Source organism: Sus scrofa, chromosome 14 (assembly GCF_000003025.6).
Source record: "Sus scrofa isolate TJ Tabasco breed Duroc chromosome 14, Sscrofa11.1, whole genome shotgun sequence".
Classification (NCBI taxonomy): domain Eukaryota; kingdom Metazoa; phylum Chordata; class Mammalia; order Artiodactyla; family Suidae; genus Sus; species Sus scrofa.
In genome coordinates, this window is record NC_010456.5 from 16947540 (window position 1) to 16964985 (window position 17446).

Here is a 17446-nt window from a genome sequence, read left to right on the forward strand (position 1 = left end):
GTCTCAGGATGAGCTAAGATGTCAAGACCTGACAAGCAGCTGTGATGCTGATCAGATGGTGCGGGGCAGGATGAGGACTGGGGAGAAGACAGCGCATCTTCTCAGTGAGAAGACCGGGAAAGAATAAACCTGAGGGAGACAGTGACCAGAGTTTGTGGGCACTTCCCTGACCTCAGGACGGAAGACGATTGGTGGGGAGGGGGGAGACAGGTTGCAATAGTCCAGGGTAAGATGGGGGGGGGCTGCCCAGAAGCGTTGAGGCAGGGAGGGGGTCCTGAGTCTTTGACAGGGAAGGGTTCACACGTCCCAGTGATTGACTGGACGTGGGGGTCAAAGACCAAGGACAGTTTCCTGTCTCAGATGTCTTTTGGAAGGTCTGGTGATGATTTGATTAGTTCTACTGTCTTTCCAACAATTCACTGTTCTAGTAGCGGGGGTCCCCCTGGTGGAAGAAACCGAGAAAGGGCTTCTTATCTGGGGTGCCGCTGTGGCAGGGACAGCTGGGAACCGAGTTACGTGGAATAAATTTTGAATTTCATTTTCTATTGCCTGCTCTTCTTGTGGTGGCAAAGAGCCATATATAAAACACCTGTGAGCTCAAGGGCATTGAGTGGGAAACTGGTCCAAAGGTACTAACTTCCAGCTCTGAGATGGCTAAGTGCTAGGGATGTGGCATATAGCACAGCAACTGACACCAATAATTCTGTATGATGCACTTGAAAGTTGCTGAGAGAGTAGATCTTTTTTTCTTTTTCTTTTTTTTTTTTTGGCCACTCCCGTGGCTTGCGGAAGTCTCCAGGCCAGGGATCAGACCCAAGCCTCAGTTGTAGCCTGCTGCCACAGCTGTAGCAATACTGGATCCTTAACCTGCTGCACCACATAGGAACAGATCTTAAACTTTCTCATCACACACACACCTGTAACCATGCATGGCGATGGGTTTATTACCTATACTTGTTACGCTGATGGTCTCTCAGTTTACACAAATCTTACGGGATACATCTGAAACTTACACCATGTTGTATGTCAATTATAGCTCAATAGAGCAGGGAAAAAAGGGGGGGAAATCTTCCAAAAAAAAAAAAACCCAAAGCACCAACAAGAACTGAGAACTGATGGCTGCTGAGAGGAGAAAGTGGGACCAGAGAGTGACCTTTCCCACTCAGGCACATGGCTGGGGGAGGCTCCTGGCTGGTCTCCATGGTACAGCATACAACAGGATGGGGGATCCTGGGGCATATCGAGCAGATTGCTTAAGGGTGTGGTTCGGGAAAGAGGAGAGACTTCAAAGCCAGATGCACCTGACCTTGGACGCTCGTCCATAAGGCACCTGAAGCAGCTGTGAGGTGTGTTAAGCACAGCTCCTAGCCTCCTTACCTGCTGGAGGCCTTGATGAGAATGGAGCTTAGGGCGTTCCCATCGTGGCGCAGTGGTTAACGAATCCGACTAGGAACCATGAGGTTGCGGGTTCGGTCCCTGCCCTCATGTTAACCTCAGTGGGTTAACAATCTGGATGCCGTGAGCTGTGGTGTAGGTTGCAGACGCGGCTCGATCCCGCGTTGCTGTGGCTCTGGCGTAGGCTGGCGGCTACGGCTCCGATTCGACCCCTAGCTTGGGAACCTCCATATGCCGTGGGATCGGCCAAGAAATGGCAAACAGACAAAAAAAAAAAAAAATTATGAGAATGGAGCTTAGGAGGTGCCTGGAGGCCCATCAGGCAATGGGCAGAGTCTCAGGGATCTGTGCTGGTTCATGAATGTGCTAATATGAAGGGGAACTCCCAAGCCAACCCCAGAGATGACTAAACTGTTGAAAGCCCCCCGGGGCTAAACAGAGCAGGCAGCACCTACCGGGGGACTTTCTGCTTTGTGTCTCAGGAAGAGCCCTTGGGACAGAAAAACAAGGGGACCGACTACAACTGATAGGGATGGAGTTGGTACAGGTGGTTGTAGAAGTCCCAATAGGGGATCATAGATAAACAGGGAAACCTGGGGGATGTTGGGAGACCACTGTAAGTTCAAGAAAGCCGTCAGCACAAGGCAGGCTTGCTGGGCTAGTGGAAGTGGAGAATTGTGTCAGGTCACTGGGTAGGCACTGGAATGAGGCCTGCATTCAGATTCAGACCAAGGGCAAGAGTTTGAGGGCGCCCTTCAGCTGATTTGAATATACACCTTACCCGATACTAAGGAGGAGCTACTACTCCCAGAACGGAAGAGGCGGGCCATTCCAACTCCCACTCCCCTTGAATGCTAAAACTGTGCCCGCCCGCCCTCCGTCCTGGGGGTGAAGCTTTTGTGCCTGCAGGCTTGCATCTCTCACAAGCATCCTATCCTAAAAAATCTATTTCTTGCCTATCACTTTGTCTCTCCCTGAATTCCTTCTGCGTGGAGGCATGAAGAACCTGAACTTCAGTAAGTTCAGAGATAGGGTGAGTGATTCTAATTTGAAACCGTGGGTTTAAGTCCCAGTCTGGGTTTAGGGTGGGTTCAGGCTGTTAGTGCTACCAGTTTCAGAAGAGGTCCTTTTGAATAGGCAGACCCGTGTCATTGCCTGAGACAAGAGATTCCAGGAACTTCCCACTTTGGGCCTCTGGCACGTTCCTGATTATGTATAAACACGGTGCCTGGTACAGAAACACCAGTGAGTGGAAGGATTTGCTGAGTGATGTGGAGCCGGGTCTGAGGAAAGAGCCACAGTGTGCTTGTACCTGGTGGGGCTCTTCCGTGTCCCTCAGGACCTGGGAGGCTTTGGTGTTTAAGCCGGGAGTTGCTCATCAGGAGCCCTGTGTGCAAGGGTATTAGCTGGTGTTATTCATCTGTAAGCTTCTGTGAGCTCCTTAATGAAAACAACTGCATTTTCTCAGCTTAATGGCACACTCTGGAATGTTCCGTCTCCCGTGCTATCAGGTACAGTGATGAAACATCAGCTCCTCTGTGACCAGCAGCACACCGGACAAATGGCCTCTTATCCACGTGCCCAGAAAGTAAGTTCTTTTTTTTTTTTTTTTTCTTTTCATTTCTTTCTCTCTTTCTTTCTTTCCTTCATTCCTTCTTTTCTTTTCTTTTTAGGGCTGCACCTGCAGCATATGGACGTTCCCAGTCTAGGGGGCCAATTGGAGCTACAGCTGCCAGCCTGCACCACAACCACAGCAACGTAGGATCTGAGCTATGTCTGTGACCTACACCATAGCTCCGGGCAGTGCTGGATCCTTAACCCACTGAGCGAGGCCAGGGATTGAACCCATGTCCTGCTGCTGCAGAGATGTGGCCAGTCCCCTTTTGCCACAGCAGGAACTCCAGAAAGTAACTTCTCAGCGGTCAGAATGTAACCATCCAAACAAAACAAAACACATCTTTATTGCACCAGAGGTACCATATTGATTAGCAAAAGGGTTTGACAAGATGAATCGCTTGTGTGATGTATTTCACAAGGAAACAGGGAGGTTTTCCTTTTGCAGTGACCCCAACTCCCCACGGCCATGTTCTTCTTAGCTCTTTTCATTTTAAATTGTTTCGTAAGAAGATATAATAAGTGACGTTTTGTATGTTTTCTGGACACAGACGTGTGGGGTGGCAGGATGCAGAATAAATTTGCACAAATGAGTCTGTCTTTGAGTATAATTCTGGGGGCCCACCTCTGAGAGGTGGATACCAGAAAGCCTAGTAAGTCAGGGAATGGGTGTCAAAACCAGCAGCCTCCCATAATGATGTTCTGCAGCCCTTCCCTCACCTCTTTGTAATTTCAGGGGACACTGACTTGTAATTTTAGGACAGCCAACGCTCATGATCCTCCTGTGGGTATGACATTTTCCTTACCGTCTGGGGTGAGGCTGAATAACTCCAGAGCATGAAAAGGCAAACAGAGTGTGTTTCCTACATGGCTGGGAAGCCCGCCACGGGTTCTACAAATGCAGGGGGCAGAATGGATCCTATGAGTTCCTGTTACCTGACAGCCACATCCTGCCTTAGAAACCAAGAGTTGAGAAAAAAAATTGTACCATATGCTAAAAAGGTATCAAAAGACAACTTAATGAAAATCTTTTAAAAGTATTTAGTTGCTCTTTATTTTCATCAACTCAATAAAATAGGATTTTATATTTTTTGAACTTTTTCCTATCATTAAGTGTTAACTTTATAATTCTTTAAACTTTTAAAGTCCCCAAAGAAGATCTCAGTGGGCAGGATTTTGGCCCCACTGAAAATGGGTCTTTCTGGAGTTCCCATTTTGGCTCAGGAGGTTAAGAAGCTGACTAGTATCCATGAGGATGCGGGTTAGATCCCTGGCCTTGCTCAGTGGGTTAAGGATCCAGCATTGCTGCAAGCTGTGGCGTAGGTTAAAGATGCGGCTCAGATCTTGCTTTGCTGTGGCTGTGGTGTAGGACTTGCTGTAGCTCCAATTGGACCCCTAGACTGGGAACTTTCACATGCTGTGGTGCGGCCTTAAAAAGAAAAAAAAAAGAGAGAGGGGGGTGTCTTTCTGTGTAGGGGCTGCAACAATTACATCTACATGAATGTATTAATATTTGTGTAAATATAATTGTGTTAACCCAGGCAGCTCCCAAGCAAATGAGCCTGAGATGATTAATGAGTAGGTGAATTAATCTGTGTGTGTGTGTGAAAATCAGCGTTGTTAAAAACCACACATGTGTACATTTGTCTGCTGGGCATGCAGCCCCTGAATCGGGGAGTGGTCTGGGTTAAGACCAGGCCCTTATCGGGTAGGGCTGACATTCTGGGTCAAAGTCATTTTCAGTCATAACTGATTGTGCTGGGTGCACACATGGCCTGCAAAGCCACAGCAATGCCCCTTCCTACACACTCTGTCTTCCCCTAGTCTTTGCTGGTGGTCTCCAAATGCATGAGCCAAATGGCCAGATGACAATTTAGATCAAAACAGTGTGTTCAAAACAAAACAGACCAACCTTTGGGTTAGAAAACTGTAAGGGGAGCAGCTGGAGAGTGCCCTGCTTGCAGCCAGCCAACCCTTACCTTCCGGTGGCCCCAGAGCTGGTTCCCCTTCAGGCCGTGACAGTCGTAGAGAGTGACCGGGCTATTGTGCGAGATGGCATCGAAGCAGAATTTCCGGGTGTGCAAGGGCTCGCCAGGTCGAATATCTTCTCTCCAACCAAAGGTGAAGAGCTGACAACGCAACATCAGCAGAAAAGCGCCAGTGAGTTTAATTTGGAGAGACTGGAAAGCAGGGGGAGGTGTGTCTTTTAGCAACTGAGAGCACCTTCCCGCTTTGTGCAGGACAAGAAAAGAACTGTCTTGGCTTAGCAGACGATTTGAAAAATGCATTTATCCTAAGAGTTTCCAGCTGGGGGGTCGGGGGACAGGGATGGAGGGAGGCAGGAAGGGAGGGAAAGAGGGAGACAGGGTGGGGCAGAAACTTTTTAATGATGCTCTTTACATTCTTCATTTAGATAAAAATGTGAGTGGATTCAATGCTAACAGCCTAAATGAGCAGATTAACTGAGAAAGGACCAGGACTAGGGTTGCTCTGGATTGCTAATAGCAACTTGAAAATGTTGATTCAAATGAAAGCTAAGCTTGACGAAGTAAAGCAGAAGCAAATTAATTTCCTGGGGTTGGTAAAAGTAATCCTGCTGGGCAATGGAGAAAATGTTGGACTATGACTCCTAGTAAGAGATACGGTTTACACACACACACACACACACACACACACACACACACACACACGCCCGGGCGCATAGCTCTCGCTGTGTCTCTTGCCCAGCTGAACAGAAGTTCGTGAAATTATATTTATCCTCACTGCTCTTAATAGATTGATAGTCCATCCAACCTTTACTGTCCTGACCTATTCCATCCAATCATTCTGTCATTTTAAAAAATATTACTGGAGTTCCCATTGTGGCTCAGTGGTTAACAAATCCGACTAGGAACCATGAGTTTTCGGGTTCGATCCCTGGCCTCCCTCAGTGGGTTAAGGATCCAGCGTTGCCATGAGCTGTGGTGTAGGTCACAGACACAACTCGGATCCCGTGTTGCTATGGCTGTGGCATAGGCTCAGCTCCCATTAGACCCCTAGCCTGGGAACCTCCATATGTCTCAGGTGTGACCCTAGAAAAGACAAAAAAATAAAAAATAAAATAAAAAGTGATTTTTTGCCACTTCTGTAAGGAAAGGGTACTTTCTTGAGTTTGAGCCGGGCAACCATTCGAGGGGCTTGGTAGGAGAAATCCTTAAGGAAGTGGGAAAATGGATGAGATCGACTGTAGGATTTCCTCTCATTCTAACATGTCAGTGAGTTGATGTAATTCTTGTAACAGGACTTAAGGCTGCCGTGAAGCTGAGCTGTCAGGAGACCCTGTGGACATAAAAGCAAGTGCAATGCTGAGCTGTCCACAGACAATACACTTGGTTCTGACCAGGCCCTCAGATTAGCCCAGTTTGGGGTCCACTTGGGTAAGAAAAATACAGAGAACCTGGCAAAATTCCAGGGATCATTCACAAAACCAGTTAAGTGGCGGGGAAACCATAGAAAACTTGAAAAAGCTGGATTAAGTGATCTGAAGAAAATCAGGAAGAGCAGATCCAAATCAAGCCTGTGAAGCCTGTTGTCTAAGTCACAGTGAGAGGCTATATTCTGTTTCCCTGGAAGATGGGACAACACAGGGTGTTTTAAATAGAGGAAGGAGCTATAGGTTAAGCATTTGAAATAGATTCATGAAGGGGAATTGTGTGGTCTCTTTGCCTAGAGTTGCTGTTTTAACATGACCATGGGCTGAGGCATTTTTAGATCCATTCAAACCCTATGCAGGGGAATCGTTTCTCAAGGAAAAGTGTCTTTTCAGGTGTCTCTAACTTTGATCACTCTCTTCCAATCAGGACTCACTACTCGTGGCTTTTGAGATGCTGGGGTCCTGCATCTCCTGCCCTAGACCTCTGTACCACCCGTGTCCTGTTTTCAATCATCTCCTCAGGGCAGGTGCAGCTCTGGCTTCCCAGACCAGGTCCGTGTTCCTTCCCTGGCTAGTCTCACACACTTGGTTCAGCTCTTGCCCATGGGTGGATAACCCACCATCTGTGTGGGTTTCCCACCAGCATGTACCACGGACGTCTCAAAGTCCACACATCCTGAGCTCCAAGGATTCCCTTCCCTTCTAAGCTGTTTCAGCGCCTGCCTTTTGTTTTAGTTGCTGGCCACATCATTCAGCTTCTCAACCCTGGAGCCTTCTGTCTCTACCTCCCAGTCATCCCTCATCCTCTTCATCTACTCAGTCGTCAGGTCTTGCTGTTTCTGTCTTCTAAATATCAGTAAAAGCTCCCTTCCCCTCGATGTCCACTGCATGTGTTCTCAGTGTTCTTGTCTGGACTCTTGAAAGAACCTTCTAATTGGTTTCCTTCCTACCTTCCTCTTTCTGTTCCTTCGTATGTTATTTTTTAAATTGATATATAGTTGATTTACAATATTGTGTTTCAGGTGTACAGTGGTGATTTAGTTGTGTGCATGTATGCAAACGTGTGTATTCTTTTTCAGATTCTTTTTCCTTATAGGTTATTTCAAGGTATTGAGTTGAGTTCCCTATGCTATATAGTAGGTCCCTGTTGGTTATCTATTTTATATACTGTAGTGTGTATATGTTAATCCCAAACTCCTAATTTATCTGCTCCCCACCACCCTTTCCCTTTTGGAAACCATAGGTTTGTTTTCTATGTCCATGGTTGTATTTCTGTTTTGTGCATAAATTCATTTGTATCATTTAAAAAAATATTCTACATATAAGTGATAGCACATTATGTTTGTCCTTCTCTGGTTTACTTCACTTAGTATGATAATCTCTAGGTCCATCCATGTTGCTACACATGGTGTTATTTCATTCTTTTTTATGGCTAATATTCCATTGTATAAATATACCACATCTTCTTTATCCATTCACCTGTCAGTGGACATTTAGGTTGCTTCCATGTCTTGACTATGTACATAGTGCTGCAGTGAACACTGGGGTGCATGTATCTGCTTGAATTAGAGTTTGAAATACCTCTTTGATCATGTTACCTCTTAATCTGACATCTCACCATATTTTCACATAACCCTTAGAGAATGAAGTTCAAACTCTAGCACATAAAGAACTTTCCCCCATCTGGCCTTTGCCATGTTTTCCAGCTGCATCCCTTTCCCTTTAGTTTATGTTCTAGCAACAGTTTAAGTTGTTAAGAGAATAAATCTTAGAAGTTCTCATCACTGAGATCTCTTGTGGTGCAGCCAGTTAAGGATCTGGCGTTGTCACTGCTGTGGCTCAGTTTCAATCCCTGGCCTAGGAACTTCCACAGGCCACAGGGTGGCCAGAGAAATTTTAAAAGTTCTCATCACAAGAAAAAAACATTCTATAACTATGTTTGATGATGAACATTAACTAGACTTCTTGGGATGATCATTTTGCAACAGATACAAATATCCAATCACTATGTCGTATGCCTGAAACTCATATAATGTTGTATGTCAATTAGACCCTGATTCAAAAAAGTGTGGTTTCTGGAGTTCCCGTCTTGGCTCAGTGGTTAGTGAATCCGACTAGGAACCATGAGGTTGAGGGTTCGATCCCTGGCCTTGCTCAGTGGGTTAAGGATCTGGCGTTGCCGTGAGCTGTGGTGTAGGTTGCAGACGTAGCTTGGATCCCCCGTTGCTGTGGTTGTGGCGTAGGCCAGTGGCTACAACTCCGATTAGACCCCTAGTCTGGGAAGCTCCATATGCTGCAGAAGCAGCCCTAGAAAAGACAAAAAAAAAAAAAAAAAAAAAAAAAAAAAAAAAAGTGTGGTTCCTTGCACTAATCAGGCTGTCAGTATGTCGCTTCTGCGACTTTATTCGTGAGAGATCCCTGGTTGGAAGGGCCTCATTTGTTGGCCAGCCTCCTGCTCACCTGTCCTTTAGGATCAGGTGTCCACTGTCTAAGAAACCTTCTTTCTGACCCCCTCCCTCCCTTCCAGACCTCGTATTTCATCATGATCATTCAGTTACGAGTCTGTCACCCGCACTGAGCAGTAAGACCCTTAATGGCAGGAACCCTATCTTCTTCATTTTTGTGTTTCCAGCACCTAGAACAATCCATGACATCTAGTCCAATAACATTTCTATTGAATAAGTGACAACTTGCCCTCATTCTATTAACAGAAAGTGCGTTGGGATGACTTTCAGGATGAATTAATTAGTCTTTTCAGTTTCTCAAATGAATTTGGGTTGTTTGTGTCTAATTACAACCATATCAACAATAATCCTTTCTTTTTTTTTGTCTTTTCAGGGCCGCACCTGCAGCATATGGAGGTTCCCAGGCTAGGGGTCTAACCAGAGCTGTTCCCAGGCTAGAGGCCTAGGTCAGAGCCACAGCAATGCCAGATCTGAGCTGCATCTGCAACCTACACCACAGCTCACAGCAATCCTTAACCCACTGAGCGAGGCCAGGGATAAAACCTGCAACTTCATGGTTCCTAGTCGGATTCATTTCTGCTGCGCCATGACGGGAATTCCTAATCATTTTTTTTGAGCTTTCAATTTCAATGATTTCTAGGCTCAGTTACCTATTATTAGAATAAGAATTTCCTGCCCTATTAACACTGTCATTGATTACATCATTATGTTATTTAAAATCACAATTCCTAGGTACTATAAACAGTGCAACCACTGCAGGAACTGGTGGGTTTTTTTTTTTTCCCCCTAAAGTTTTTTGAAGTATAGTTGATTTACAATGTTGTGATAATTTCTGCTGTGCAACAAAGTGACTCAGTCATAAATATACACACATCCATTCTTTTTCAGATTCTTTCCCCACGCAGAATAGTGGGTAGAATTCTCCGTGCTATTCAGCAGGTCCCCATTGGCCAATCATTCTATATACCTCAGTGTGCACACGCCAATCCCACACCCCCAGCCCATCCTCCCCCTGCCACCTGTCCCCTTTGGTAACTGTAAGTTTTTCAAAGTCTGTGGGTCTGTTTCTGTTCTGCAAATAAGTTCATTTTCATTTTGTATCCTTTTTAAAGATTCCACATATAGGTGATATCATATGATGTTTGTCTTTCACTAACTTCACTTTGTATGAAGGAGCCAGTGGTTTTGACTGGTTTATCCATTTTTCAGTCTGTCTTTCTTCCTCTTTTTGGTTTTTATATACACAGAAGCCGGAGCTGAAAGGCACTGCAGTCAGGACCTTTATTATTATGTCTCTCATTATCCTGGTGGGGACCCTGGGCCTGCAGAAAAGCAAGGGTTTGTCATCACCACACTGCAAGCACCCAGGCTTGTGTGTGCTTTCATAGACAGTCTTTTCTCACTTTTTACTCTCTTTCACTTTACTTTTCTGACTTTTTATTAAATAGACCAGTTAAGACCAAAAGAATAACTGTGTTAAAGCAAGTGGCCACATTCTTGTCTTGCCTGATGCATTCGTTCCCCTGTCACAGGTGTATCTTGGGCACCCCCTGTGACTTTCAGTTCATGTTTCCAGGTCTGTGGTCATCCTCAGGTGTGTAGATAAATTGTTAGCCTGCAGGCTTCACAGTGCCTTATGAATCATTGTTATTATCACCTGGTGGTTTGTGCCTGCATCCCAGGTGACAAGTGTTTGGATTTTATCAACTGCTTTATTCTTCTGCACCTGTCATTAGCTAAGATTTTTTTCTCTTTCCCTTCTTTAAAATGCTCTCTCCTGCCACATAGCTGAGTCTAATGATCACGTGGAACCAAACAGGCTCTAGCCTTTAGTTCCTCAGGCCCATGTTCCCTCGGGCAATTGTGTCAAAGCAGAAACAAGTTGACCTTATGCAAGCTTTTCATGGTTTGCCTTCCATCCTTTGGCTGCTCCTTGCCCATGAGAAGTGTGTGCATTTTACTCAGGTTTCTGGCATAATACCTCTTGATTTTTTTTTTTTTTCTTCTCAATCTCACATTCCTCAATTTTGGAGTAAATCGATGTTCGTTTCTCCATTTTCTCCTCTGAATAGTTTGAAACACAGATTCGGGATGATCCGTAAGTCATACTTCTTGGCGTTCGTGTTGGCGTAGTGGGTGTAACGTTGCCTGAGTTCTTACTGTTTTGCATGAACGTGCACTCAAGCTTCAGTGCAGTGTGTACGCTATCTTAATCTTCCTAGGGGACTTGAGAAGACGGAAACTGTTTTGCTCTCTGAGGGTAGTTAGATTTTCTTTCATTGACATGTGGTTGGCGGAGGTCCGAGACACTGCGTGTTCCCGCTGGTGGTTTTTACTGTCAGCAGCCTGGTACTGAGGCTGCACCGCCTCCGGGGAGCGTCATGTACCAGGGGCCCTGCCCCACCTCCCCCTCTGCACATCTGTTCCTGCTCTGGAAAGGGCAGCACCGCCCACGTCCTCAGCAGGATGGATGCGCTGTTGCAGAGCTTCCTCCGCCAGGAGGTCATGGCCGAACCGGCCCGAGGGCTCCCCCTCGCCCACCTCTACCTTGGACTCTTCAGGGCAGATGGGGAGCATCCTTCCAGACCGCTCAGGTTTATGAAGAAGGTCTTTTTTTCTTGCCCTTTTTAGGTCGCTGAAGGAAACTGAAAGCCAGTCCGTGGCGCTGCAGCTAGCTGGATGGAGAACCCCACGCTCCCTTCCGGCAGGAAAGCCTTAGTCACCCCCCCATTTCCCACCCCCCCGCCCGCCACAAAATGCCACAAAAGGCGTTTTCTTACCCAAATGCTTTTAAAGATTCTTTACTCCCATGGACCTACTTTGTTCATTCATTTGTTTCTTACTTTTGTCATTAAAAAAGACCATTTCAACTCTAATAAGGGCCCCTTTTGTGTTCTTTGAGTGCTTTTGAATCAAAGAGAATACCTGTAATTTTCCTGTCGTGATCTATTTTTCTCCTCCAGGAACTTTAATCTAAATGGAGAAGAAAGAGCCCTAATTCTTGTAAGTCACTGAGTAATATACTGAATAAGCATACTGTTAATTACTGAAAAACAGAGCAGCATGTGATGTTTTAACCTCCAAGTCAATATACTGTGGTACGCATGTCAAATATGATTGACTTTTCAACTCCTGTCAACCCTGTTTGATCTCCCTCTTTTCAGTCTAGACTGGAAATCTTTTCAAAGAGAAAAGATCTTTTGTGCAGCTTCTAAATTGTCGGCTTGTCTAGTGCTGACCTCTGGTGACTATTTCTTGAATTACAGGACATAGATTTTATTGCAATTTTGCCTGAGGGTGGGAGGGGGGAGGCGGGGGAATGTACCTGCAATTTTTTTTTTTTTTTTTTGTCTTTTTGTCTTTTTTTGCCATTTCTTGGGCCGCTCCTACGGCATATGGAGGTTCCCAGGCTAGGGGTCCAATCGGAGCTGTAGCCACCGGCCTACGCAACAACCACAACAACGCGGGATCTGAGCCGCGTCTGCGACCTACACCACAGCTCACGGCAGCCAGCGACGGATCCTTAACCCGCTGAGCAAGGCCAGGGATTGAGCCCGCAACTTCATGGTTCCTAGTCAGATTCGTTAACCACTGAGCCACGACGGGAATGTACCTGCAATTTTTAAAGTATATGTAGTATAGCTGGCCTTATTTATATTTATTTTCAGCTGTCAATTTAAGCCTACAGTCCAAAGAATATTCCATTCTAGCACATTCTGGGGGGTAGAGGTGTTAAACCTGACTCACATTCAGGTGTGCACCCTTGGCACCTATCAGCTGGCCAGGTGTGTCCCTTGGCTAGGCTGAATAGAGGTGGGGGAGAGAAAATGATCTCAGCAGTTACCAATTTTCCTCATGGCTTTCTCCTTTTTCTTTTTTATTTATTTTTTCTTTTTTTAGGGCTGCATCTGCAGCATATGGGAGTTCCCAAGTCAAAAATTGAGATACTTCCCTTTCTCTCACATTTACTTTACAAAATCACCATAACCTGGTTATTTAATTGCTAGTCATACCTCAAGTCTATTTAAATCTCTCCTTTAGTAGCTCTAGAATGCTAGTCTAAGGTACCAACTTCTATGTTCTAGACTTTTACAATAGATGACTAACTGTTCATATGCTTTCAAAATCCCTCCTATTTTTTTTTTTTTTTTCTTTTTTACAGCCATACCTGCAGCATATAGAAGTTCCCAGGCTAGGAGTCAAATCAGAGTTGCAGCTGCTGGCCTACACCACAGACACAGCAACGCAGGATTTGAGTAGAATCTGAGACCTACCTGTAGGACCTTAACCCACTGAGTGAGCCCAGGGATCGAACCCGCATCCTCAGGGACACTATAGCAGGTTCTTAACCTGCTGGGCCACAACGGGAATTCCTTTTCCACTGCAGGTGCCAGTCTTATTGCTAGGTCTCTGAAGCCTCCTTTCTTGCTCCCAGGCTGAAGCCAGAATTGCTTCTTGGAGGAATCAGTCCAGTACCATTCAGCTCCCTGGTAATACCCAGAGGATGAAGGAGGCAAGCTGACTGCTACAGGCTGATCCTTGCCCCTGAATGAACCCTAGAGTTGCGGACTCAAGAGCCTTCCTGCAAACTCAACTGCTGGGAGTATTGGAGAGAATGACACATAGTATTTGATGTATGGTAGCACAGCACAACAGGAGATTGCTAGTTTGGTTGGTATCCAGTGACCTGTGGGGAGAGTGAAAAGGCAGATGCCAAATTCTGTTTGCTCTGCACCTCCTGCCTGTGAGGAGGATGTTATCGCTTCTATTTAAAGGTGGAGGGACTGTGGCCTTGAAAGATATGACAGTTTCACAAGGACATACAGGTTGAACTGGCTGGAATCTAAGCTGGCCTGACTGGAGGTCCAGGATCCTTCTAGAACACCATGAGGCTGTGGGAGAGGACAAGGACCCATTCCCGGTGGGTTTAGGGATTGACTGAGTCAGTTCTGGGCTGTGCTGTGGGCTCGGTCCACTGCCGCTTTCCTGAATCACTTGCTCTGCTGTATAGCCCAGGCTGGAGGCAGGGCAGGAAGGGAGGGGATATATGTGTGTGTGGGGGGGGTGGAGAATGGGGGGTGGGAGAGGTGGGTGAAAATGGGGTGAGGGAGGGGCTGAGATGCCAGATCTCAGCACACCTCTGCAGAGTTGGAGACACGAGGCTGGGTGGGGGAGCAGAGTGGGGTGGGGTTTTTACTAACTTAATATACAAGACAGATACTTGAGGAAGAGCTGCATGAAAGAACTAGAGCCTTACTAGAAACTGCCTGTCTGTTCTTGGTTTTCAGAAGAGCAGCATTTTGGACAATGCTAGGAAACAGCCCAAGCAGAACATTTGGTCTCGAGCGTGGGATGTATCTTTTTGCAGAGGGAGGAAGGGGGTGAGAAAGATGGGAGGAAGGGGTTTTAACTGTATTGGTATACATTTTTTCCTTCTAAAAACTGGCAGTAGGTGTCGATTCGTGCTCAGTCTGTGATGAATACTCTGGGGTGTGCTGTAGTGTATCTTATAATTTCCTACTTGAAATATTTCATAATTTAAAGTTAAAACAAGAAAAAAGGGCTAGACATAATTCCACCCACTCTCTTTCCTCTTTTACAGGTGACACAGAGTGAGGAAGGACCGTACAAGGACGGTCACATTGCAAACTTAATGAACTGAGTTGCTCTGAAATATTTTTCAAGCCAAAGCAATAAATGGTCTTAAACATCCCATGAGGTCCATGGTGGGGTTTAACTGGCTCAGAGTTATCCTGCGTGTGTAAGGTCACAACTGCTGCTACAGCAAGAGGTATATGTAAACTAGTCTTTTCAGGAAATAGCCAGAGGGGGAAAATAAGATTAGACAAAGTTGCAAAAAACTTAGAGAATAACATATGTCTTCCAGTAAAACCATGAAATTTAGTCGGAAGAGTTATGTAGCATTCTACAGACTTTTCATGGTTTGAAAACTATTATTCTGGGAAAGGAAATGTAAGACCAGGGTCGAAATCAATACTCCTATCAGCCTATCTAGTATTTAAAGTCCATTTTCAGACATGATCTCAATGGATGATCACAGTTGCTCTGAGAAGAAAGAGAAGCAAAGAAGTTAGGTGATCTCCTTGACAGCAGAGCTGGGTAGTGACAGAACCAGGCCCTCACCAGGGGCCTGCATTGAGACTTGTTTGCACTATGTCCCCTGCCCACCTCAGCCCCCACATGCCCGGGATGCACCTGCTCATGAGACCACGTCCTTTCAGAGCCGTCCTTGACACAGATGTCCAGTCTCAGTTCAGTTCCTGTGGCTCCGTGCTTGCTGTCCACGCAGAGATTGGCTGCCACGTTTCGAAGCTGTGGAGAGAAGAAAGGATGAGCATGGGGACGTCTATTTTATTTTATTTCATTTTATTGTACCTCTTGTTCCTGACAATCCTGGTGTAGATTTGGTAGCTGTTCTTTTTTTTTTTTTTGACTCACCAGCACTGGATCCTTAACCTGCTGACCCACTGGGGAACTCCTCAGTAGTTGTTTCTTTTCATTGCATGATTACTGAATGATGCCTTAAATTTACATGCAATTTATGGAGATAAATCAGGGAATTAAGTTTAACATGGTCTAGCCCACATGTAAAAGAACACTGGAAAGTTTTGAAGAGCAGAAGCACAGCCAGGGACCATGTGATGCTGGCACCCGGGAACATGAATGCCGAGTTCATGACTTCTGTTAAATGGGGATTTTCGTTTTCAGGTTTTTCTTTTTTTTAAATTTTTTAAATTTTGGAGTTCCCATCATGGCGCAGTGGAGATGAATCTGACTAGGAACTATGAGGTTGTAGGTTCAATCCCTGGCCTCGCTCAGTGGGTTAAGGATCCAGCATTGGCTGTGAGCTGTGGTGTAGGTCGCAGATGTGGCTTGGATCTGGTGTTGCTGTGGCTCTGGCATAGGCTGGCAGCAACAGCTCTGATTGGACCCCTAGCCTGGGAACCTCCATATGCCGTGGGTGTGGCCCTGAAAAGACCAAAAAAAAAAAGAAAAATAAATTAATTTTTTGGCCATGCCACAGCATGGAGAAGTTCCCGGGCCAGGGATCAAATCTGCAGCATAGCAATGCCAATGCCAGATCCTCAACCTACTAGGCCACCGGGGAACTCCTTTTTTTCAGGTAGTTCTTTAACATTATCTTCCTGCTTCAGAGCATCTTCTGCCATCACCACCTCAGCCGAGACAGAGCTTGGTCTGGCCCCTGTTGTCCTGGTTTAGCATTTCTCCTGGATGATAAATTAAATGCCCCCTAGAGGATCAGCCAAATGGGAAGGAGAGGACCGTCGGTGCAATGTCCACATCATGTCCGCATTTAGAAAAGTTGCAGAATGAGAACAAAATGAATGGTAATTCTTCCCCAGTGTGACATTAACTTGGGTGTGAAGAACTGAGTAGTTAGGAATGGGAAAGCAGCAGACCTATGAGCAGTATCAGGAGCAGAAGCAGCAACAGGAAAAGTCCGGACATACACACATCCCCATGTCCAATCTTCCTGCTGGATCCTCCTACGGGCACCACACTCCAAGGCAGAGCTGGGGACCTGGGGGCTGTTTCTGAGGTTTTCATGCTAAGAGAGGCTCGGTGATCTCAGGCCTTTGTGGAACCTGGATTATAACAATCCCATTAGGTCCTGCTCAGGAAGGAAGCCTGCACAGGATGTGCTCAGGTGTTGTTTCCCTCAGGGTTCTCTGGCCCAGGATGGTACATGTGCTCACCAGGCTCCCAGGATGCAGAGACGCCTGAGTGGGGCCTGACCCTCCTAGGAAGAAAGGGGAAGCAGGGGAACAGTTGTCATGAGATGTACTGGGCACCGCGAACAGGAGAGAAGTCGCTGGGGTGGGCTTGGTGGCAAGAGTGCTTCCTTTCTAGTCCCTTCAGGAGTGGGTTTGGTGTCTCATCATTTGGGAGGGATCAGTGTGGCGGATCTGGTTCCCTTGTTTAGAGACTTTGGCAACAGCTGGACTTGGCCTTGCGCTGCCGGACCTCTGCTCTCAGGGTGTCTGTCCCTGGTGATAGGGTGTGAGATCCTGGAGGATACGAGCGATGGTCCTTAACTTCGTTGGGCCTATGGACATCTCCATGGAGAACTGGGGACATGTTTGCAGAAACAACCAACAAGGTGTGAGCACTTCTGTGTTCACTTTCCTGCCGCCATAGACTCCACATTTGAACCCAAAAGAGGGGAAATGCTTGCCACCCCTCCCCACCTTGCAAATGAATTGCCTCTGTCCTCTTAGTCTCCTGGGTGATCCTGAAGGACAGGGAGTGGACTTGGCCTGCACCTGTCACCCCCCTTCTGTCACATTTCCTGCACCTCCTCAGTCAAGCCCTGGGGAGGAATCCTATGGTGCGGTTTGGGGAGCCAACTTCACATAGGCCTTTTGTGGAATCCACTGTCAAGGTGTGTGATGGAGTTTGATGAACTAGAAGCCACCGAGGGTCAGAGGCAGAAGTTGCTCTCACGGTCTGGATCCCGGCATCGGCTGCCAGTCTGAGCTGACGGGGGTCCCACGTGTCGGATTCTAAAGGCTGCAGC

The 17446-nt window shown here is 46.4% G+C and overlaps 1 protein-coding gene and 1 long non-coding RNA gene across 9 annotated transcripts in view; one reads left to right on the forward strand and one right to left on the reverse strand.

Annotated features, from left to right (window-relative positions):
- The window catches only part of GALNTL6 (polypeptide N-acetylgalactosaminyltransferase-like 6), a 1214871-nt gene that overhangs the window by 14686 nt on the left and 1182739 nt on the right, over positions 1-17446 (reverse strand). For all 6 annotated transcript variants that reach the window (XM_021072439.1, XM_021072442.1, XM_021072445.1 and 3 more), the window contains 2 exons: positions 15103-15219; positions 4989-5138 (listed from right to left, as the gene is read on the reverse strand). In XM_021072439.1, the coding sequence (XP_020928098.1) occupies positions 4989-5138; positions 15103-15219 (267 nt within the window). The remainder of the gene's footprint in view (positions 1-4988; positions 5139-15102; positions 15220-17446) is intronic.
- Positions 1665-15079, forward strand: LOC110256613. 3 transcript variants are annotated; one of them, XR_002338371.1, is made up of 5 exons: positions 1665-2428; positions 2864-2983; positions 11518-11889; positions 13322-13807; positions 14175-15079. It is a non-coding gene; the product is annotated as an uncharacterized LOC110256613 (long non-coding RNA). The 3 variants fall into 3 exon arrangements; XR_002338370.1 differs by lacking the exon at positions 14175-15079 and having other exon boundaries at positions 13322-13923; XR_002338369.1 differs by lacking the exons at positions 13322-13807; positions 14175-15079 and having other exon boundaries at positions 11518-12238.